This window comes from Sebastes umbrosus, chromosome 21, assembly GCF_015220745.1.
Source record: "Sebastes umbrosus isolate fSebUmb1 chromosome 21, fSebUmb1.pri, whole genome shotgun sequence".
NCBI lineage: Eukaryota > Metazoa > Chordata > Actinopteri > Perciformes > Sebastidae > Sebastes > Sebastes umbrosus.
The window spans coordinates 9,634,457-9,658,381 of record NC_051289.1 but is presented as its reverse complement, the minus strand read 5'-3'; the positions used below and the strand labels follow the sequence as shown (position 1 = coordinate 9,658,381).

At 38.9% G+C, this 23,925-nt stretch overlaps 2 protein-coding genes across 4 annotated transcripts; one reads left to right on the top strand and one right to left on the bottom strand.

The window, feature by feature from the left end:
• Nucleotides 1–321: 321 nt before the first annotated feature.
• acad11 (acyl-CoA dehydrogenase family, member 11) lies at nucleotides 322–23,903 on the bottom strand. Of its 2 annotated transcripts, none has more exons than XM_037757401.1 (20): nucleotides 23,649–23,903; nucleotides 23,468–23,567; nucleotides 21,771–21,896; nucleotides 21,360–21,521; nucleotides 21,104–21,268; nucleotides 20,877–21,018; nucleotides 20,090–20,211; nucleotides 19,849–19,955; nucleotides 19,284–19,395; nucleotides 18,767–18,844; nucleotides 17,419–17,557; nucleotides 16,882–16,989; nucleotides 15,228–15,326; nucleotides 4,161–4,230; nucleotides 3,317–3,402; nucleotides 3,099–3,170; nucleotides 2,739–2,893; nucleotides 2,468–2,584; nucleotides 647–756; nucleotides 322–553 (listed from the first exon to the last, which is right to left on the bottom strand). In XM_037757401.1, exons 1-20 carry the CDS (start codon nucleotides 23,768–23,770, stop codon nucleotides 439–441), a joined length of 2,307 nt encoding a protein of 768 aa, XP_037613329.1. In that variant the 5' UTR covers nucleotides 23,771–23,903; the 3' UTR covers nucleotides 322–438. The 2 variants fall into 2 exon arrangements, with proteins under 2 accessions (XP_037613329.1, XP_037613330.1); XM_037757402.1 differs by having other exon boundaries at nucleotides 23,494–23,567; nucleotides 23,649–23,806.
• Nucleotides 7,003–11,069, top strand: ackr4b (atypical chemokine receptor 4b). 2 transcript variants are annotated; one of them, XM_037757409.1, is made up of 2 exons: nucleotides 7,003–7,176; nucleotides 9,745–11,069. In XM_037757409.1, the coding sequence occupies exon 2, from the start codon at nucleotides 9,756–9,758 to the stop codon at nucleotides 10,866–10,868; it is 1,113 nt and encodes a 370-aa protein (XP_037613337.1). In that variant the 5' UTR covers nucleotides 7,003–7,176; nucleotides 9,745–9,755; the 3' UTR covers nucleotides 10,869–11,069. The 2 variants fall into 2 exon arrangements, with proteins under 2 accessions (XP_037613337.1, XP_037613336.1); XM_037757408.1 differs by having other exon boundaries at nucleotides 7,004–7,176; nucleotides 9,750–11,069.
• Nucleotides 23,904–23,925: the final 22 nt, after the last annotated feature.

Here is a 23,925-nt window from a genome sequence, read left to right as displayed (position 1 = left end):
ACAGATCGTAAAGCTCTGGGTAGCCCTGCACTCAAATGATTAACTTCTCATCCATATATTTACTGTAGACTGATTTTTACGTTAGAAAGAAAAGATATCTGCCGGCTGTGATTGGTTGTTTCCTCGTCACATGACATGCGGTGCGTTCTAAAAGTTTAACTATTTTTATCTCTGGGTGCAGCCGTCGCACACGGAAAAATAGGCGCTTGTGAACACTTGTGTTGCGACGGCGTCGCTTCTGCGTTTGAGTGCGCCTGCCGTGCATCTACATTGAAAACGCAACGATTCATATTTTCAAGTGATTATACACTATAAACAACATACTTATTAATATTATATTCAATTTCTGTCAATAAATCCCCTTAAATGTTACACATTGTTCATTTAAGGCAAATTGCAATTTAGTAAAGCTTTTGTGGCCACATGATGTCAGTTACTTTACAGCTTGGCCTGTGCCTTCTTTAGTTGATCCCTCAGTTCCAGATGAGCAATGGAGGAGAGGTGCACCTCATCTGGCCCATCAGCAATGCGTAGAGTCCGCACATATGAATACCTGAAGAAGAATGTGGCAATACTTGCATCAGAAAAGACATTGGTTTAATGGTCATTCTCATATGTGTGGGGGTAAAAAAAAAAGTAAACTTACATCTGTGCTAGTGGGAAGTCTCCAGACACACCTGCACCTCCATATACCTGTATAGCACAGTCTACCACCTTACACGCCATCCTGGCTGCTGCCACCTTGATCATAGAAATCTATAGAGAAGACCAGTAAAAAATAAGGAGGTTATTGAAAGACTGGCTGTGTCCCAATTCCATACCAGGATGTATGCAGGAATACCCGCAGTTGAATGTAATACCCTTTTAAGACCCTATCCATACATTTCAAGACCTCATCGCCACTTCAAGCTCTAACCTATTACATCATTGACAGTATTTAAATTACATTTAATTTTTTATTTTCATGTTATAAAAAAGTCTCAAGTAATGTGAATATAGTATAGTAGTATGCCATAACAAATTTAATTTAATGAATTTTTGAACTTTTTTTTTACATACATGACTTATTTTTTCGACATACTTTGACTTTTTTTTTTTTTTTAGACATACTATATATGACTTTTTTAAACATTTTTCTGCATACTATGACTTATTTTTTCGACATTACATACTCTGACTTTAAAAATGTTTCTACATACTATACTGTGATTTTTGTTTTTCTATGACTTTTTTCAAAATATTCTGTTGCATAACCCCCCAGTTGTATCTCTCTGAAACCCTGGGAGGAGACGCTCGTCTCACCGATGCCGCATGCACTTGGGACTGTTCTCTTCATATATTTGACTTCGTCATTAGAAGTTAGACCTGAAAACAGACTGTGCCACATAAGGATCAAACCCATAACCTCCTGTATTCCAACCGGATATTCCAACCAGTTATCTACCAGACTGAGCTATCTGACCAGAAACAATATTGTAGTGTCTGCTTTTGTATACATTAAATACTATGACATTTTTTATTAAATCTTTCGATATGCTATATACTACGACTTTTTTTCATGAAAGTTTTCGACATACTTGCTATGACTTTTTTTCATGAAATTTTTCGACATGCTATACTACATTTTTTTCATGACATTTTTCGACATACTATATAATATGACTTTTTCATGAAATTTTCAACATGCTATATAATATGACTTTTTTTCATGACATTTTTCAACATTCTATACTATGTCATTTTTTTATTAAATTTTTCAACATGCTATGTTATGAAAATAAATTTAAAAAGTAATAGTATAGTATGTCGAAAAAATAACAAAAGTCATGGTATAGAAAGTCGAAAAAAATAAAAGCCATACTATAGTATGTCGAAAAAAAAGTCATAGTATAGTATGTAGAAAAAAAGAAAAAAATAGTATAGCATGGAGAACATTTAAAAAAAAGTCACAGCATAGTATGTAAAAAAACAGTATAGTAAGTCGAAAAAAATAAGTCATAGTATAGTATGTAGAAAAAATAAATAAAAAATAGTATAGTATGGAGAACATTTTTTAAAAAGTCACAGTATAGTATGTAAAAAAAACAGTATAGTAAGTCGAAAAAATAAAAAAGTCATATTATAGTATGTCGAAAAAAAAGTCATAGTAAAGTATGTCGAAAAAAAAAAAAAGTAATAGTATTGTATGACAAAAATAAAAAAGTTATAGTATAGTATGTAAAAAAAAAAAGTAATAGTATAGTATGTCGAAATAATAAAAAAGTCATACTATAGTATGTGGAAAAAATAAAAAGAAGTCATAGTATAGTATGTAGAAATACTGAAGAGTTATAGTATAGTATGTCGAAAAAAAGTCATAGTTTAGTATGTTGAAAAAATTAAAAAAAGTCAAAGAAAACTGCAAAAACAGTACACTACTGGGACACAGCCCGCTACTATGCCCAAAACAGACTACTGACAGTTTTACCTGTTTGCGAGCAGCCCGGCTGCCCAGTGTATCCAGAGCATGAGCAGCATGTAGAGTCAGCAGGCGGGTCTGTTCTATCATAAGACGGCACTCTGCTATCCAGTGAGCAACAACTTCCTACACACATGACAGAGATAACACAGGAAGGAGAGCATTATTTACTCATGCTGCATCTAAAACAACTGTCCACTAGATGTCACCAGCAGGAAAGTGCTCAATACATGCGACAGTACCACAGCCCTGAAATTGGAGTTAGAGGAATCTCTCTTACATGTTGGTACAGTTTCTTTCCAAATGTGCGCCTGGAGGCAGCCCGCTGGCAGAGCAGCTCCAGTGCCAACTCTGACACACCGACGGCCCTCATGCAGTGGTGAAGCCTGCCTGGCCCCAGACGACCCTGGGCAATTTCAAATCCCCTGCCTTCTCCTGGAAACAAATACACCGTGGGACAGAACAGGAAGAGATACTGCAAATTATCACACGAGGGAAATTATATCTCTGGCCTGGTGACCTTAAACACATAATTGTCAAGCCAGAATCACTTTACTGTCCAAACACAATAAAAGAATGATAATAAATAAGACCTAATGTGAATAAATAAACAGAAACACACACCCATACAGCCTCTTACCCAGAATAATGTTGGAGGCAGGGACACGCACGTTTTCAAAGTGCACTTCAAAGTGGCCACCATGGATGGCATCTGAGCACAGGAACAAGAGAGGGAACTGGTTAATTTGGTCAGGAAAGCTCATGTGTCATGTTTGCATGCAAAAAGGAAATGAATATTGTGGAAAAACAGGAACATATCAATAGCACATGAAGATGTAATGACAGATATTATCCTACCATCCTGTCCAAACACAGTGAGCGGTCTGACGAGCTTTACACCTGGTGTGTCCATAGGGACGAGGATCATGCTGTGTTGGCCATGCCTAAGAAACAAATTTAAAACCAAAGTATGACCACAATTTTCTTTAAATCTATAATTCCACAATAACCATTTTGACTAGTGTTTTTACACGCTAAATATGATCACATTTCAAAGTGCTTATTTGCTGATTTGAATCTGCTGCCCGGATTAATTTTCTTCTCTGTGCAAACAAGGTTGGGTGTGTGCTCCTTGTTACACTGCTGACAAAAACAAGGAGAAATTGTATCACATATCTTGGGTGTGGTTGTTTTCTCGAGATTACTCCATGTACATTTTAAATGCTTGTGACAGATGAACGTTAAAAGTTAGAGCCAACTAAGTGTGAGCCAAGCCACATGAATTTAACTGACAACTGGTGTCAACAAGATTAAATGGATAAATGTTTCTGTGATGTGATCTAAAACCTCTAGGCAGTAAGACAAGGAAAGAGTCAGGTGTTAAAATGCTGGGAAGTACAACCCATCCCTTAACCAAAGTCCATTTCCATTATAATAGTGGCAGGGCGGGAAGTTAACGGGGAAAATAGCCTCTAAACTAAAGTGCAAAGGTAAACTGACAAGCACAGAATCATTTCCATATAAAACTATATATAAAACCAGAAGAGCAACCTAAATGGTAGAAGACATGTGGTTAAAAGCATGACATCAGAAGCCTAAACGCTTGCGTAAATGAGGACAAAGTATTTTTTTTTATACTGTATAGTCACTCATCAGTAGAGGAAACAAACAATATTCCTCACCACATAACTGTTCTACTGACCTGCTGCTCACATCCAGAGAACCGCTCCTGCACATCACAATGGCTATTTTGCATTGGGGATTGCCAGCGCCTGCCGGGAACAGTCAGAAATGCTGCGTTTAATTTATATTCATGTTTTGTTGTTGTCTGGTGGTGTAACAAAAAATGAGACAAGCAACTTTTCACAGTCTGACTCTGTCCATAAAAACCCAAGACCACAGACTTTACTGTATTTCAGATGCTGTAGCAGGCTCAGTTTTAAAGCTAGAGTGAAGATACAGATATCATATGAAACTAGAAAACCCAAAGAATTCAGTGTTAGCTTGTCAGGAAAGCTAAATAATGCCCCAAAGTTGGGCTACATTTTGGCGAGAAAAACTGGCATGGCCATTTTCAAAGGGATCCCTTGACCTCTGACCTCAAGATATATGAATGAAAATGGGTTCTATGGGTACCCACGAGTCTCCCCTTTACAGACATGCCCACTTGATGATAATCACATGCAATTTTAGGCATGCACTACAAATGCCCAATCTAAAAAATGGTGTGTTTGAATATTTTTGCATAGTGCGGTCCCTTAACGGTCTTGGAATTGCAAAATAATTGAGTGTCGCTGGAAAGCTGAGACTCTTGTGGATCCAATGAGCCTAATTGTATTCATGTGTGATGATGTTAGTCCCCATAGTAACCATTTCATTGTAGTGAGACCATTTTCTGAAACCTGACCTCACTGTATACAATTACCTGTTGTGAGCTCTAGGATAATCACAGCCTCATGAACCTTTGCAGATTACAAACTACAGACCTAGAGCATTCAGAGGATGGATGGCTTTCGTAGGTAGATTGACAATAAGGGGGTTTCTGAGCAGCTTCCAGAACAGAAGTGCTCGCCAACTAATCGCCGAACAATGCAATTCTTGCAGAAATCTCCAAATATCAAAAGTTTTTGATACCAAATCACAGCATGGCTTTTTCTATGGGGTCTTGGTGTCTTAATGTGGTATTTTGCAGGGATTATTGATAAATTTGATTAATTCTCAAATGGTAAAAAAAGTCTAAATTTAACCCTAAATCTGTTTAACAAATGATATCAACCCACACATTGCTGCAACAACTTATGAGACATAATAGAGCATGGGAATGGCCATCATATATAATTCCATCATAATGTTCTAAGCCCTTATATACTTTGACAATTCATTTTAATAAATGAATAATTAATTCATGTTTATTACAGATTTATAACTAGAACAACTTCACACAAAGTGCTGAGCTGCATCTCCCAGCTTTCAGACCTGCTATGTCCCTAAAAAAGATGAAGCGGGTCTATTGTGGGTCTCAGAGGGTTAACCATTCTATTGCCCGAGTGTGGTCGGAAACAATGTGTGTCGCCTACTGGGAAGTACCAAACGTGGATGGCATGAGAACGGCAAGCTGAGGCAGCCACAGGATGATTTACATTTCCTGAGTCTGATTCTTTCACACTGAGCAACATTGAGTTTGTCATTACGACGATATTGTTTGTTGGAGAGAAACTGAAAAATGTACTTGAGTCTTTGCTGGATAAAATATTTCCTTTACAGCTGCAAAAACAAACAAAAAACATCACCCACTAGAGGGCAACATCATATAGATCAATCTAAAAAGATATCACACTAACTAGATAAAGAGCAAATGAAGTGATGATGTTTGATTAGCAGATAGCTGAAGTGCACAGCTGGACGATGACTGAATGCAGAATACTTTGTAATTTCCCTGTCTGTCTCCAATGTGGCTATGTCACTGACAGGATGACCGATGGTCTGTCTTCTGTTTATATATTTCTATTCAAGTGGCAAAACTGTCCCCTAAGGACAGGACATATGGACACCAGACAGCAACAGACAAGACATCAATAGTCTTGGGATAGTCACAGTATGAGAAGCACAGCATAAGTCTTTCAACAAACACAATCTGACAGATGTTTAGTCTTTAAACTCAGTCTCTGATTGCAGAAATTTAAACAAACGTTAATTGACTACGCTTGCACTGCAACAAAAGAACAAAAAAATGTACACCTGACTTCACCCAAAAACCACATCTAGGTGAGCACGTTTGGCCCGGGGGGCAGGTTGGGTGTTTCCTTGTTTGAACCCTTATGTAAGTCTCATGATCCATGATACATGGTGAGCCCTGCTGTCATGTAACAGCCATGTCCATACATGTCCCGCCACCTCTGGAATGAAAATAACCCTAAGCACCAGGAATCCGTCTTACTGAGAATGTGACATCCAAATATTTGATTGTAATATATCCGACTTCAGTTTTTTGGGGAATTTATTTATATACGGACGCATAAAAGACAGAGAAAATAAAAAGTGTGAGACAGAGAGAGCTTGAAAAAAAGCTAAAATAAGGAACATTATTCATAAGAAAAAAAAAAAAGGAACTAATACTGAAGTTTCATTCATAAATTTCCAGTTAAAATCATTTAAACTCTAATGTGAGTTTGGTTGGTAAATCTACACAGCACACTATAACAAACCAATAATGGCTGCATTCCAGCAAACCACAATAAGCCTTGTAAATGGGACAAACATTTACATCCTCATGGGATTATGTTATTTTATATCCTCCTTTTATCATTTCTTTTCTCACAGACATAAACAAAAGGCACTCCCTGTGCGACTTCAACAGTGAGAGATTAAGTTCACAGTTTATCTGAGATGGAAAAACAGCCTCTCTTTGTACGGTGCTTTGCCCAGCACACCAAACAAAGACAGTAAGGACTTTTGATGTTTATCCTGCATCATAACACAGTCTTAAAGGCGCACACACACACACACACCCACACACACATACGCACGTGCATGGAGAGCTACGTGGTAAGAGAGGTGCTCCGTGAAAGGGAGTAGGGCGGGCTCAGCCAAACAGATCAGTCACTTCAGTCGTGTGGTGCATGCAACGTCTCTCCTCAGGATACTTAACAGCCGGTTGTGTGCGATTATAAAAGGATATCATCAGCTTTACAAATCCCACAAAAAGGAGCAGACACAAGGTAAGAAAATGTTTCCAACTTTAACCACCACTTTACTCAATATTTTATTACTTTTTTTTCAACTACAAAACAAATCAAACTATCACTAGAAGAATGTAAATACTGGATTTTTCTTGTATCTTGTATGGAGAATTGTTATGTTTTTTGAACATGTAATGCCATTTTATATGTTTATGTTGTTAATTTGAAGTTAAACTATCTAAATACATTTTATATTAATTTATTACACCATGATATTTATTGAGAAGTAACGCGACTTGTTTTTCCGATAGTCAAAGGTTCACTTGAGTGTGAGCAGTCAAAGTCCTGCTCAGGATATTTTATGACATTATTCAAACCATGGTGAGGTAATGATAACAAGCCGAACGTAGCCTTTGGCGTTCAGTTTCCCTGTTTGTATTTGTTTTCTCTCACGGTCATATGACTAAAGTTTATTATTATTATTATTATCATTATTAGTACTGTTAGTGTAGTTTATACCACAGGATAAAAAACACTTAAATCTCAGTGATTTTTTTACATAAAATAAATTAAATGCAAGTGATCCATATGTAAATAAAAAGGTCACTACACCAAAGTAAAAATAAATAAATAAGCTTTTCAATATATGGAATAACACCAAACAGCAATTTTGTTTTATTTTGTTAAATCTAACATTTTCTGATGCTTATAAAAGTTTGTTTACGTCATGTATGTTTGTGCAAACCGCAGTAAAACAAGCCTATATTCCCAATTATGATCAGTTACAAACATTACTTTTCACTATATTAATCTATTGAATTTTGCCTTTAACTAGATTTGTTCTCTATTTAGCTTGTGGGGACCAAATAACCCAAACAACAAAGTCAAAACCATGAAACCTCGCATTAACCCCATGATGCTCCTCTTACATATAAAGAGCAGCTGTTGACAGCACAGGAATACTTGACATATTTCAGGATGTCCCAATGAACATCTGCTTCAGTAACTTCCAAAACAGGACATAAAGTCTCATTAAATAACAAACCTTGACACTTCGACAATCGACTGTTGTCATCTTAACAGCAAGTATGCTTTGCATAAATTATCCCGGGATGCAAAATATTCCTGCATAATATTCTCTAGTCCTCAGCCAGGAATTATATCATCCGTCACGCAATGTGTTTTGCAGTTCTCTGAATTCCATTTTAGGTGAACTGTATAAAATCCAGAATATAGGAGATTAATGTCTACGTGAACAATGTTAGAGGAGTGCTTCCAACTCCGTTTGATCATTATGTTCCTCTAGAGATTGTTAGTTTTCCAAGCAACAAGAATTATCTGTGTTTGATCTGTGACAGTAAAAGACACCACGTACACCCACATACACAGAGACAGGACTGTATTTACTAGTCCTCAGTAGACATGACGTCTCCCTCTAGAGAGAAACAACAGGGAAGAGGACGTTAATGATTCTGGATGAAAGTCTCACTTCGATGGGATGTCCTGTTCAACCAGCACATACCATTAACAGTAAAAGCAACATCCTGGATTTGAATCTGGCAAGAGACCTTAGTTGCACTTGCGTGTCATCCTCATCCCTCACTCCACATATTTCCTGTCGTTCTTGACTTCGTCTCCCAAAGGGATCATTAAGAGAAAAAAAAAATGGAAGTGTACAAGTGGATCAATGTGTTTACAGATAAGATAAGGTTTACAAGCTGTGAACAGATTGTCCTACATGATGCTTAGAAGATGTTATCAGTTTGCAGTGCAGCTTGTACCGGTAGGCATTTGGGAAACAATGACAGTTTTATGATGAATGATCTTTATCTTTATTGCTAATTAATAAATCAGAGGTTGTCTGTAGATCATCTAGTATCTAACAGAATACAAACTACTTAATACAAAAGGTAATTAGTTGCTTTGCAAGTCCTCTTTTTGTTCACTGGTGTTATTCAAGCCCACACAGTGCAGACAGACAGCTTAAGCCATTAGTGAAACCATGCACGAGAGAATCCTTTCATGCAGAATAAAGAAAGAACTCCCTTTTCCTGTTTTTGATGAAAAGCAGCTCATGTTTTACATGTATTTTGCTCACAAATTACGCATTCATGTAATTGATAGATTATATAGCCCAAATATCACAATTATTATCATTAAAAAGGACTAGGGCTGTCAAAGTTAACACGATAATGCCATTCATTTCTTTAACGCAACTAATGACTTTTAGGTTGTAGCTGGCTAAATTTGAAAAGTTAGTGAATCATATTAAACTAGAAAAACTTAAGGAATCCATTGGTACCAGCCATGTCCTACTAGCTCGTCGCAAAGGAGGCTAAATAACGCTCCAAACTTGAGTTTGCATAAAGCCAGCATATTTGTCCACTCCCATGTTGATAAGAGTATTAAAATTCTTAACAATTCTTCCTTCAAGGTGCATTCTGAACAGATAAAAAATGTGTGATAAATTTGTGATTAACTATGGACAATCATGTGATTAATAGCAATATTTTAATCGATTGAAAACCCTAAAAAGAACAAAGTGATTTTTTTCTCCCATTTAAAAATAAGACAATTGCTTCCCTAAATTGTACTTCTTTTTTTCAGTACAGCAGAAAATGGAAGATTACTTTTACGACGATGAGGACTCCGCCTTAAATGACAGTTACGAGTACAATTACGAACACAGTGTTTGTGACAAGGAGGAAGTGCGCTCTTTTGGCAGGGTCTTCCTCCCGATCATCTATGCTGTGGCTCTGGTTGTAGGCCTGGCTGGGAATGCCCTGGTAGTGGTGGTCTACATGTCAAAGCTGCGACTACGAACCCTCACAGATGTGTGCATCCTTAACCTCGCCATTTCGGACCTGCTGCTTCTCTTCACCCTGCCTTTCTGGGCGGCTGACGCCGTCCATGGCTGGATGTTGGGTCCGGCAGCCTGCAAGATCACCTCCTTCCTCTACAGTGCCAACTTCAGCTGTGGCATGCTGCTGCTGGCGTGCATCAGTGTGGATCGTTGTCGCGCTGTAGCCCAAAATCCAACAGGCAGGAGTGGGACATGTCCCCGGGTAAGAAGACAGTGGCTCCTGGTGTGTGTGGTGTTGTGGGCTGTAGCCAGCTTTCTTGGTCTCCCTGAACTTATCTTCTCCACAGTGAAGCACTCCCATCACAGGATGTCCTGCACAGAAGTCTACCCGCACAGCATGGCCCGATCTGCAAAGGCTGCCCTGGAGCTGCTGGAGGTGACCCTTAGATTCCTGCTACCTTTCTTGGTCATGGTGGTGTGCTACTGCTTGGTAGGGCGGGCACTGAGCCGGGCAGCTGGGGTGCGAAGAGACCGAAAATGGCGCGCCCTGCGTGTCCTTCTGGCTGTGGTGGCTGTCTTCCTTCTCACCCAGCTGCCCTACAACGTGGTCAAGCTGTGCCGGGCGATGGACATCATCTACATTTTAGTGACCGACTGCGAGGAGAGCAAGGCCCTGGATCGCGCTCTCCAAGTGACAGAGAGCCTGGCGCTGACCCACGCTTGCATTAACCCCCTCCTCTACGCCTTCATCGGATCGTCCTTCAGGGGACACGTCCTGAAGGCTGCCAAGCGCCTTGGACAGCGAGTCGGGAGACACCCGAGACACGTCAACGAGGAGCCGGCAGTGGAGATCGCACTCAACACGCGCAGTCCAACGCAATCCCAGTCTGGTTCAGAAGACCAAGCCACCAGCACCTTTACTATTTAAGACTCTTAACATGTGTCCCCGTAAGCACCTATGTATATATACACATCGTTACATCATAAGAAATAGACATCAATAACCAAATATATTGATTATTATTGTACAATTGTATGAAAGTATATGTTTATATGCACTAACAAAGCAAAGAATTTTGTAGAAATTATGTATTTTGTTTAATAAAAGACAGATATTCAGTGACACGCAGCTACTAACATCTGTTGCAATTCAATGCAGCTGGAGCTCGAGATGCTCCGAGTACTTCTCTGGTTCCTCACAACTAATCCAATTCAACCTTACAGTCTGCGCTGCCTTCCGTGAGATCATCTGCATCTCATTTTTATTACATCCCGTGGTTTGGGTTGGGATGTGGGATGACTTATTGTCACGGTGGGCGACCCATTGAGTCGAAAAAACAAAGAGAATAGCAAACAGCAGGAAGAACCCCTGCGTGTCACCGAACTGGAAACAAAGCGGCATGCTCCTTGGAGCAGCTTTAAGCCAGACTTTTTTTTTTTCACCACTCCAACTTTATTTAAATAATATGTGTTTGAAAGAGCATATGGTTTGCAGTGAAGTGCAACCCATCATTCTATAACATTTTAATGGTGACTTTAATCTTTTCCCCTTTAAAATGACTCAATAAAATCATATAACATCATGCTCAAGCTAACCCCAATACATTCACCGCATATCAGATATAAGCTCAGAACATGGGATGGACACAGTCCTAGAGTTAAAGGGAACCTATTATGCTTTTTCCCTTTTCTTTAGTGTGTTATATAGTTTTTTTGTGCATGTAAAAGGTCTGCAAAGTTACAAAGCTCAAAGTCCACGCCAAAGGGAATCACTCTCTTACTCCCGCTTAAAGTCCTGCCTTTTTTATAACATGGTGATGTCACCAAGCAACACACTTTGACTAGTGGCTAGTTTAGCACACCCTCAAACAAAGCTAGTTGAAGTGTAGTCCGAAGTGTTTGGTTCAGTTGACCAAACACAAAAGAATGGGCCAGCTGACCAATCAGAGCTGACTGGGCTTTTTGGGATGGAGCTCAGACAGGGGGTGAAAAGAGGTGCTGCGAGAAAAATAAAGGCGTTTTTTGAACATTAAAGCCTGTAAACATGCTCTAGTAGAAACCCCAAATACAAGTATGAAGCTGAAAATAAGAACAATAGTTCCTCTTCAACAGTACTTTACTCAAGCCTGTTTACACAACTACAACAAAGACAGAGAGCGGTCGGCTTCATTTGGCAAAACTTCCTGACCAGATCCACCATAGATAGCTCATAAAAGATCTTTAGAATTAAACCATTTCATTGTTTATCATTCTTTCCATCCGCAGTACCTGTTAGTCATCCTCTTTCAACTGTAATGGCATACAGCTTGGATGCGTGGGAGCTGGACTCTAACAAACTAGGCGTGTTTGCTTGGAGATGATTGAAACTGTGGCCCAAACTGTTGTCTCTCTATTCCGAGGAATGACTCGTTCCCCAGGCAAAACAAGTATTGAGTCGTATGTCACAAGACTAAATAGGTAAACAGGAACAAAGCAGTCGTTAAACAGCCGTTACAATCTGCATTTCATTTGAATTCATTAAGGTCTGACTCAGATGTACATCAGGCTGATCAAGTAATTATTTGCAGACATTACGTGTCTCAAAATTATTAACGATAACACCAACTCATATGATTGTTCAACTTAAAAATGTTACGTTGGCCTGAAGGAAATCAACACTTTTATGATGATTACATTCCACTCGCCACTACTAATGTTAAGCATGTGTACATCGTCTGTGCTTGTGTGAGCGTGTATGCAAATACAAACGCCTATGGCTTAAAAGAGAAAAGATTGCAGGTCTGGGATTCATTTTAGCACATTGTCATGCCCAACAGACAGTGTTATATAGCTTCCACAACACAGAGCTGTCCTAGCAACATCTACAGTATAGACCCTCCTGTCTAACTACTCAGAGTTTGCCACAAAGAGTAAAGCAAAGAAGAAAACGGCATCATTCTGTAGTGTATGTGGATTATAGGCAACATTTTAATGTAAGTGGATAGGCCCATATTTGCAGTAAGTTTAATTTACATTGGGGTTAATCCATGACAGTCAAGTCATAAAAAAACACTACTGCAACCTACCGCAATGCGGGAACTGCTGTGTAATTATCATAATGAAATACAGCATAAAAACCACGGATGAAAAGTCTTTACCTACTGTTTCTCCATGGGAAAAGAGACTGTACAAATATAAACAAATGTACAGAACGTCCTTTCGGGGAACATGTTGTGAAGGCGGCCAAGGGCCTTGGACAGCGCATTGGGAAACACCCATAACGTCAGTGAGCAGCTGGCAGTGAACACTATATTTGAGACTTGGAAAAAATGAGACCATAGCAAAGGGTAAACTTGTAACGTCATTTCAATTAACATATCGTCTAGTTTTACTGCTCTTTTTGTTGTAAATTAAAATCACATTGAATGTGTCTGGACCACGGTTATAATAGTTTTTCATTTTTAATAAATTTTTCAGAGTCTGTTTGCTAGTTTTAGTTTAGTTACAGTTATTCCAGAAAGGTTTAGTTTTTATATCTTAAAGTAGTTTGTTTGTTTTTGTTCGGGCCAGCTATAATGTCTCAAAAGTATGTAGCTATATACATTCAAAATACATGTTTGGAGAACTGAGGAATGGCCATAATGTTCAATGTATAATCTTCACGCTACTTTAGTGAAGTAATTGCAGCATAGCGTTTTCTCCTGGAGGGTCAAGTCCATTCAATTTCTGTGGTTCAATGTCACGAGAGCTGATGGAAATTCATGTCGTCTCCTTTTTTCGGTAGTGATGTTTTATAGCTAAAAAAAAAACTAAAACTGAAAGGAATTCATACTCATTTTTATTAGTTTTTGTAACCAGGCGACATTGTTTCAGTTCAGTTTTTTTATTAAAAGATATAGGTTTTATTTAGTGTCGGTTTACTAACAATATTTTCCACTGCTTATTTTTTGCTTTAGTTCTCTATAATAACCCTGGTCTGGACACTGCAGAGGAACAAAACCCTCCAATTTCCACTGAATAATATGGTTTGCCACAAAAACAGCCACAGGTCACAGTAAGTATGAAATGGCCATCATCAGCATAGTTTCCTAACAGAGATGCATTCGTGACGGCAGAGGACATTCCCCCAAACCAAGAAGATGTTTTTTATACTGATGGAAATTTCACTTCCAAAGAAAAGAGAAATGGAAAGAGACTAACTTTAGACATATGACATTGACTGTCCTCGTCATAAAGACAATCAACTGAAAGTGAAAATACTGCTCATTCTTGGGAAACCATATTGCTTTCTGTTTAACAACAAGAAGGAATTCTGCTCAGGTTAAAAATAACAACAACAAAGACAACAACAGGCCACTGTTTGCCTTTAAAGTGGAGTCAAAACCTCAGACCACATCTGTGTCAGAGGAAACATCTGGAATATCTTTCCGTTCACAGTGACTTAAGAGGCGCACGATAAATATCTACAAACACTAATATGAGTTTTGTGATAACCATCACTTAAATCCTAAATACTTCAGGCTTAATTCTACAAAGTCGGTGACTTAATATGCAGAGTACTTTTCTACATCAAATTATGTCGTTTAGTCATTTTAACGGGATAATATGAACCAATCGGAAGCCAAAGAGACTAAACTTTGCTATAAACCAGCAGAATAACGACTCACACATGAGTCAGTTTAGTCTGGGTCATAGAATAATAAACACATTCAATGTGTGCATACTGAGCATCAACATTTACATTTATTTTAAGAGCATTTAGCCCTTGAATAATTTACAATGACTGATCAATTTGAGGTTAAATCTCTATTGATGGACACACACTGACTATTTGAATCTGTGATCGTTTTACTGGTCCAACCCAAAGCTGCTCTGAGACATATTTTCCAGAATGAAATGGATCCAACATTTTTCAACTTTTAAAAAGTGGTTCAAGTTATATAATGCTTAGAGTAGAGGCATCTGCCCTTTTTTGTTGTCCACATGTTAGCAGTTTGGGTAGGCATTTATCTCTGCAGTGCTTTGTTACAATAACATCTTGATTACATACAGTTAAAACCCTCTTGAGCACATCATAACCTTTTCAGATTTACTCTTTTTAAAACATTCTTTAATTTAAAGGGGATTTGCCTCACATAATGATTTAAAAGCAAGTCCAACTAGGCACACATAAAACAACTCCTTTGTTATTGCTCTCTAATGGCGTTTTCAGTCCTCATGGACCAAAATAACTCTTCAGTGTTCTTGGTAGGATAATACATATGTTTGTTTCTTCTGATATAACCAATGGAAATAGAAAGAGACTTACCACTGCTCCACCATTTCTTGCCATTTATGACGTAGTTGTCTTCTTCCCTTTGGAGAGTGCACTCCATGTTGGTTGCATCACTGGAGGCCACATCAGGCTCTGGGGAAGGAACCACAGGTCATCTTAAAACTCACAACATACACATTTTACACCAAATAAAAGGCAATAACCAATGAGACTTTGACTAACAGGTTTTACACATCCAATCCTTAGCTTTTGCTTTATGCTCCATCTTTTCCCAAATTGCTGGATTCCAGCTCAAACCACAGGCTGAGTGGTTAAAATAAATAGAGTGCACTCACACCATTTCCATACTTAAACTCTACAGCAGATGACTCCTAGCAAAGTCAGAAGTCACAATTGTTTATCAGTAAAAGATGGATGTTCCCGTTTGTCGACATCCAGAGTAATAAATCGACCAAACTGATGACAAAAAAACATCCTCCGAACACGACTAATCACCATCTGTGTTTACGAAAAACCATGGGGATGTTCACACCCACTGTAATCACCTCTGGGAGCAGCAGGCAGTGGTTTCCAGGCAGAGTGGAAGGAAAATAGGAAGAAAACAGGGAGAAATTACTCATAGTGAGCTAGTGATCACTGCTGGCATGTAGATTTTCCAAACTACAGAGATGATAGCAAAGGCAGACTTTACCGTTAGGCGAGGAAGGCGACTGACTGGGGCCCCCAACTAAAAGGGCCCCAAACAGCTATAGATGTATTATGATGTTTAGAAAGGAAAATATGGAATTATGTTACTATTCTAAGTCATTGTACCCCAAAATAACAAATAAAAGACCCCAAAAGCACGTAAAAAATATGCAACTCAACTACATCTCCTACCACGTACTTACTGTGTACTTCTACTTCAGAGGAAAACACTGAAGTACTACATTTCCCGGACAGAGAAATGTTATCGTTTACGCTGCAGATTCAGATTTGATTCACAAAATATAAAAATCCAAATATAATGCATTATTATTCATTAAACTATCCAGCATATTAGAATTGGAAGCTCCACCTTGAACAGACCACCTTGAAGTACATTTAAGTACATTGTGCTGATAATACTTCTTTTTCATTCTTCACTTGAAGTAAAAATTTGAATGCAGGACTTTTACTGTCAGTATTAATCGTATTTCTATTAATAGTTAATAGTTTTACTTCAGAAAAAAAAAGGTTTTTAGTAGCCTTCTTCTTCTACCACTGCCATTAACAACATTCCCAGTTAGAGAGGGTGAAAATTAAAGCAAGATGGTGTTTGCCTGGAGCCCCCAAATCACTAAATCTGCCCCTGAACGGTAGCAACCGTGCTACCTGGCTGATTTAAAACCACAACCATCACTGGAATGTTTGGCAAAAAAACACAACATGTATTGGGAGGACTGAACGTCAGCAGTACCTTGTAACTTGGCATAAAATCGGTTACTTACAGCAAGTGTTTCAAGATGCTCCCTCAAGCGTACACATAGTAAATTATTTCACCTCTTAAATTACCTCCCTTACATTTTCATCACTCCTATCGCCACTGACTCCAGAGAATATGGTGTGTTTTCCTTGTTCAACCTTTTGTAAAGCACAGTGACCCGTGACATGAAGCACATATTTGAAACTCTTCAAGTGATGAAGGAGGACACGGTCATGGAAATACCTGTCATACAGAAGCAGGAGCGAATCTCTCCTCTGAGCAGAGGCTCCAGCCATTTCTTCTTCTGCTCCTCACTGCCAAACATGTGGAGCACCTCCATATTCCCGGTGTCTGTGGAGAAACATCACACCACACACCGTCTTCCAGGAAAGTATGAACTCAATTTGGATAATAATCAGAACTTCAATCATACTGGTTTATCTTATCTGACAAACTATTACCTTAAAAAGGTCCAATTTGGGTGATTTTTAGGTTTTAAATCCAGTGAATAAACACAAAACTGCAGTTGTTAAAACAAGGCTAAAAGGTTGATATTTGGAGAGCATTTTACCTGAGTAGTGTAGAGGATGTTATCGAGAACTCATTTTTTCCATCTTGTAAAATTTGTTCTTACCTAATATCTATCGTCTGGATGAGTGTGCTTTTGTAAATACTTTTCCATGCTGTAAGTAAAGGTATGTGACTGACAAAACAGACCCATAATATTGTCAACTGGCCTCTAAATTATCCCATAATCTGACAGCATGTAGGATGTGTTACCAGGAGCCTGGCAGTTGAAGACTTCGGGGGCAAAGAGGAGGCGTCCAGTTTCTTCTGCGATGTAGGCATAGTCCAACTGACTGAGACCACTGATTGCAGGCAGGAACAGGTTCCACAGTCCGGCCTCTCTGGCTTTCACCTGGACACACAGATACACGTTATTATACAGAGTGTTGTAGTAGAAAAATGCTGTCTACTTCATGTTCTTTATAAATAAAGCTGAAATCAACATAACTGTGAATACAAGTTTCTATTCCTGTACACGGAGAGAGGAACCTTTACATGAAAGTCTCTGTCTCATAACAATTTCTATCAGTTTTTATACTAAGTAACAAACACTCCCAGACCCAGTGCAACAAAATCTAGAGAAACAAAGTAGCCTTTCTCCTTTCTCTGGGTTTTACTGGTAGCTGCAGACACAAGTTCAAAGTTGAGATAATAGAGTCTGCTACTTTGTCTTCTATCAGCAGGACACAACAGTTTTTTTCACATGATAGGTACTCTATTAAAAGAACAATGTGTAACATTTCGGAGGGAACTAATAGCAGAAATTGAATTAAATATTCATAGCTATGTTTTCATTAGTGTATAATCACCTGAAATTAGGATGCTCCGCCATGTTTCTACAGTAGCACAGAACGGACAGACCAAACACTGGCTTTAGAGAGAGCCTTTCACATTTTTACATTACCTTACGTTCTCTGACACGCTTGTGAAACTGCGGTAACGTGAGCCGCAACATGCAAAACCGTGGTACCACTAGCCACCTTCTGACTTCTGTTGCTCCTAAAGTAGTGTTATTATGGTAAGTATGGCCTCTGAGCGAGGCGAACGGTGCTACCACAGTTTTGCACTCAGCGGCTTACATTACTGCAGTCTTGGAAAGGGAGGAGTGAACGGAGGGGTACTTCAGTTGCTATAGGCAACCACACCACTAGATGCTGCCAAATCCTACACACTGTCCCTTTAACATAAGGCAAGCTATGTATTTCACCTGATTCTGCTTTTTAAAACAATAAGCTGTCAGTACTTTATTACATCATTTAGCTGTTAAATCACAATTTATTCCCCTAGAGTGTATTTTCTTGTGCAAACTGAATGCTTCTCCCAAAGTAGATGCCAGACTGCAGTGTGGGGCTGACTCAGAAGGGATGTGCACAGTTTAGGCAAGATTGTAAAAAAAGTTGGCCCTTGGACCTGTTGGATTGATATTAAAATAACATTTGTTCAATAACACATGTGATTTTAATTGTGTTTGGAATTTACTGCATTGTTACATGTTTGATTGCTTTTGCCACCAAATTAAATAAAAGTTAAAAAAGTTACTTGCAAAAATATCCTTACATACCTTTAGATCCTCGACTATTTGGGTTGTGTGCCACCTCTGTGGAGACTGAGCGTGTTTGGAGTAGTACTCTGCAACCTCCTGGAGAAAAACAACATTTATTATATTGATCCATCCTGTACCATAAAAAAGAAATTCTGAAATATTTCTCAGACATTACGGTGTGTTAATGTAGTTATTACTGCGGGTAATTCTACAGGAGAAATGAAGCTGTTGTTACATCTATGTTTTACAAAAAATACACCACTCTTCCCACTGCTCCCACAAGATTTTCAATGCCATCTCTCAGCCTCACACTGCTGCACTGCATTAAGACCGCTATGATGCCCGGCTAATGGTGATGATTCTGCGTGCAATATAATTGATGCAATCAATAAACTCATTGTTCTCCCGCTCGAATGAATAAATCCTGATTGCATGAATGAGCTGGTATGCTCTGTCAAGTCCTTTCATGTGAAAGTTAAAAGTCCATCTGGGCAAACAAATCTCTCTTCTGTTCTCGGCAGCTCTTGGCACTGACCTGCTGAGCAGGAAGCACGTATTGTCTCATGAAGTCTTTGACCTGCTGGAGAACTACCCGACCTTTAGCTGTCTGGAGGAACAGACCTTCTTCTGTTGGACCTGCGTCAGACCTGGCAAGACACACATCTCACACGTTAAAAAGTCAACAGCGAATATCGGAAGCAGCAGCAGCTGGATGCCGAATTCCAACTGTTGCTGTCTTAAATTAAGTCAGCAGGTGGAATCAATCTGTTTTCTGGCCAATAGCACTGAATTAAGACAATATTGTACTGATAACAGAATGTTTGGACTGTCAAATGTGGATTATATAAAACTCTAGTACTGCTTATATTGGCACATTTATTTAATTAACTTCTATCAAACTCAGCGGGTGTCTGACTTTGTGACAGCTTATGGATAAAATTACACCAGCAAAGGACATATGAGTCAGAGAGCCATTTACAGCACAGATCCAACACAAACATCTAGCATATTTTAAAAAACAATTGTTCAGTCACTGTATTGCATGCTCATGTAAAAACAACCACAGGCATTTTCTTACACAACTCTAGTAGCCAACCAACCTCTGTGCAAGCTGCAAGGCAACCTTAGCCAACGGCTCCACACACTGGCTGAACTGAGCTGCATTGGGAGCACTTGCATTACCCAGTAGGTGGCGTGCATATATCCCCTGATTGGCGAATAAAGGAGAGTTTAAAACATTCGAGAATTTCACTTAAATTGTAATGTATATATATATATTTAAAAAAAAAGGCAAACAGGGATAAAATTTGAGTTCCACTTTGTGTATAAATAAATACAAACCTGGGCAATCCCTGCCATTTTAAAGACAGACAGGGCCAGGTAGAAATTCAACTGTGGCAAAGCAGATGGGATCCCCCGGCACCGGCAGTAAATGGAGGACAGCTCACCCACAGTTGGGATACCTTCTCATTGGTTGGTGAGACAAGGAGACAGAAAAGCCACAACAATTACTGGAACCGATACTATGAGTGCACCCCAAGTCTCTTAATTGCATCCACGTTTCCCTCACTTGCGTCTTTTTCCATGTGAAGAGAGAGGAAACAAAGACATTTGTTTTTAGAGACATGAGAAGTTTTTTCCTCTGAAGCGTCAAGTGAAGTCTGTTTCTGATGACGGAGGCAGCTGATCACAGCTGGATCGGCTGTCAGTCAGCTTTAACAGATGTCGAGACTTCTGTGTCTGCACTGCACTAATACTAATAAAGACACGTAGTTCTCACTGACAGAGTAACAGAGTTTTCTCTCTGTAGCGTGTTACCTGTTTAACAAACACCTGCACGTGAATAACAGCTGCAGTCTGTATTTATACCGAGTCCTGCTTAGAGGCTCAGGAACCATTTCTACTGGCATAATACTTTAATATTATTTATTCATTATTAGCGTCTGTATTTATTGATATTCTGATTGTGAATTCATTATTTAATAACCCAGAATATAATCACAGTGTCTTTTGATTTGATATCAAAACCGACACTGGAATTATCAGCCTTGCATGTGACTGAATGGAAATGACAAAAAGACTAGTTCTACATTTGTTATGCTGTTTAAGGTTGTTATTTGCTTGTTACCTTCTATTCCTTTTAAGCTTCCCATTGTGCTGGAGATGCTGACGCTTGGAGGCCAGTAGTGAGGCATGAGGAAGTAGGCCAAGTCTGCCAAGGGCTGCCCAGTGGTAGACAGCTCCCAGTCCAACACTGCTATCACACGTGCCTAATGACATCAAACACTTTTTTTTAGAGCAAGACAGTCACATCCTGAAGCAGACAGGTAAGAGGAATTGTCTGAGAAGTTGTACCTCTGTCGGATGGAATATCAAGTTGTCCAGTCGGAAATCTCCGTGGACAAGCGTGACCTCGTTATCATTGGCTGGCAAGTTCTTCATCAACCAATCAGACAGCTCATTCATGGCTGGGATGTCTCGGTGGGCTGCTGCGTTGTACTGCTTCGTCCAGGTGGACACCTTTAGAGATGGAAAGACGCTTTTGAATGTCACAACTCTTTTTTCCAGAGAAGATGTATAAAGTTTATTGAGTACAGTGTGTTGTGCTCACTTGTCTCTTGCAGTAACCTGATCCTTTTCCATATCCGTTAAGGTTCAGTGATGCCAGGTCCAGTGAGTGTAGCTTTGCCAACGCTTCCACTGCAGCCACATATAAAGCTGATCTCTCTGCTGCACTCACTCCAGGGAGACGGAGATCCCTGAATATACGCCCCTGCTCAACAGGGATGAATAAGCAAGAATATCTTTTTATCTATTGATAGGTGACCATTATATGATGGTTAAGTATGTATTTAGAAGCCTGGGTTTGTCAAGTCAGCATGTGTCAGCAAGCAAACACAGGCAAGTCCAAATGTCATCTTTTATCATTAGAATATAGAGCAAAGGTTAAGCAAAACAGCAATAAATATATTAGATGCAGCCAGGGACACTGGGAGATTTGGACTTGGTAGCACAAACTTACCTTCACATGCTCCATTAAGTAGAACTCTGTTCCAATGATTTCAGCATCAGTGCAGTGCAGGAGAGGCTGAGGTACAGGAAAGCCAACAGAGAACAGAGCCTTCTGCACACGATACTCCCTGTCCACCTGTAAACAAAGTCACAAATATCCACCACTCTATATTAAATCATAACCCACACTGTAAGCCTCAAGATATTATCCTAAAAAAAAAATTCACAGGTCCCACACGACTAATAATTTCCTACACAGATACTGATTAGGGATGCACGGATACCAATATTGTAGGGCTGGGCAATATGACAATATATATTGTCAAAACAATATAAATATGTGTATCGCATATATTTTTCTATATCGTTTCTATCGCCATATAGGCTGTCCTATATATTTATTTGTTCTCTATAATTTAACTTAAAACTTCTATATTCATTTTGCAGTCAGTTCTTCAAATATGAAAACTCTTCGTACAAAATACTTTTCATTTGTCAAGTATTTTATTCCCACAGGAGTACACACAAGATAAAGATTTTGGCCATATCACCCAGCCCTAAGATATCAGATATCTGGGACAATGGGGGTGATCTATTCAGTTCTATGTTTATATATTATATACATTGTATACTGTCATTTTAATTCCAATTTGTTGATTTAATTTACCAATTTGTTGCCTCATTAAAAAAGTTTACACTTGAATTGTAATTCCTGTTTAATTTGGAGATTTTTTTACCAAGTTGTTGGTGTACAATTTATTATTTTAATAACAAATAACAATTCAGTACATTTTTATTGACGTATTTATTTGTTATATTTTGTTTTACAAAGTTAGAAAAGCAATGTTTAAATCGAGCCTGATGTTGCCTTACACATAAAAGACTGATCCCAGTCACTTCACTTCCACACAGCTTCAATGTCCAATAATCAATTTACTTGTTTTTGTCAAAACAGCTTCATTAAGCAAAATGAAAAGACCTGGTTGATGAATAAAAGCAGGTGTCTAATATAGTCTAATGTTAATTGGATTATATTAATGTTTCTGTGTGTGATCAATTGTGTAATCTGGCAGGTTGAACACCGATGTGCCGTCCTCTTTTTCTTAACACCTCCAGGCTTCCCCTGGAAACCATGTGTTTAATGCCACAAAGCTATGGATTGTGGCTAATTCCCTCAGGCAGTCTGCAGAAATGCAAACTTACGTAAAGTGTTCATAAAGGGCTCAACATGTCTGCGAGAGAGCCCTCAGGCACTTGATGATTTGACAGTGGGACAGTATTAAACCCTGTGAGAGTGGACATTGGGATTGGGCTAAACACTCGCTTTGGCAAGAGCCTTTCGTGTTCTTATGAAGGCCACCAGCTCTGCGACATGCTTGGGAAGGAAGGGGTATTCGGTTGGTTGCAATCTGCAACCTCGCCACTAGATGCCACTAAATCCTACACACTGTATCTTTAACCTAAAGAGTGTTTCAGTCAGTGCAAAGGTCAGATCAGGTCAACTGAATGTGCAAATACGTGCAAATATATATATAGTAGGCTACAAACTATATACTCTATTTCTTTGCAGAAAATTTTCTAGTAAATTATTAGAACAATTATTTTTTGCTGAAATTGTTTGATGCACAACCAGTACACAAGTGCTGCAAACATCTCATAGTGCTAAAAGTTTTATTTACCAAAGTTTTTTTTATTGACAAACATTACCTTGTGAGCTCCTGGCAGCAGCTCACCTGGGGGTTTCTTCCTGAGAACATAGCTGTCTGCAGGTGTTTGGATTAGGAAGGTTGGGTTTGACTGACCAGCACTGAAAAAGGACAACAGGAAGTTGTAAACATGTAAACATGATTTAACATTGCTGAGAAACTGTCAAACAAACTTTTCTTACCTGTACTGCCTGACAGTGAGCGTGTCATTATTGGACACCAGTGACTTGACAGACAGATACCTCTGAAGTTTGCCAACACTGAAAATGTGTTGCTGCCGAACAGGAGTCGTCTGCTCCTCCATAGTCTCAGGTAACGAGTGGATTAATTATTTCCAGGTGTGTGGTGTTGACAGAGGTGGTCGGACCGTTTACGGCTGCGCACACCGACGTTAATGTCCTCAAAAAAAGTGTAATATCTTACAGAAATTCAGCAGCTTTTAAAAACTTAATGAACAGA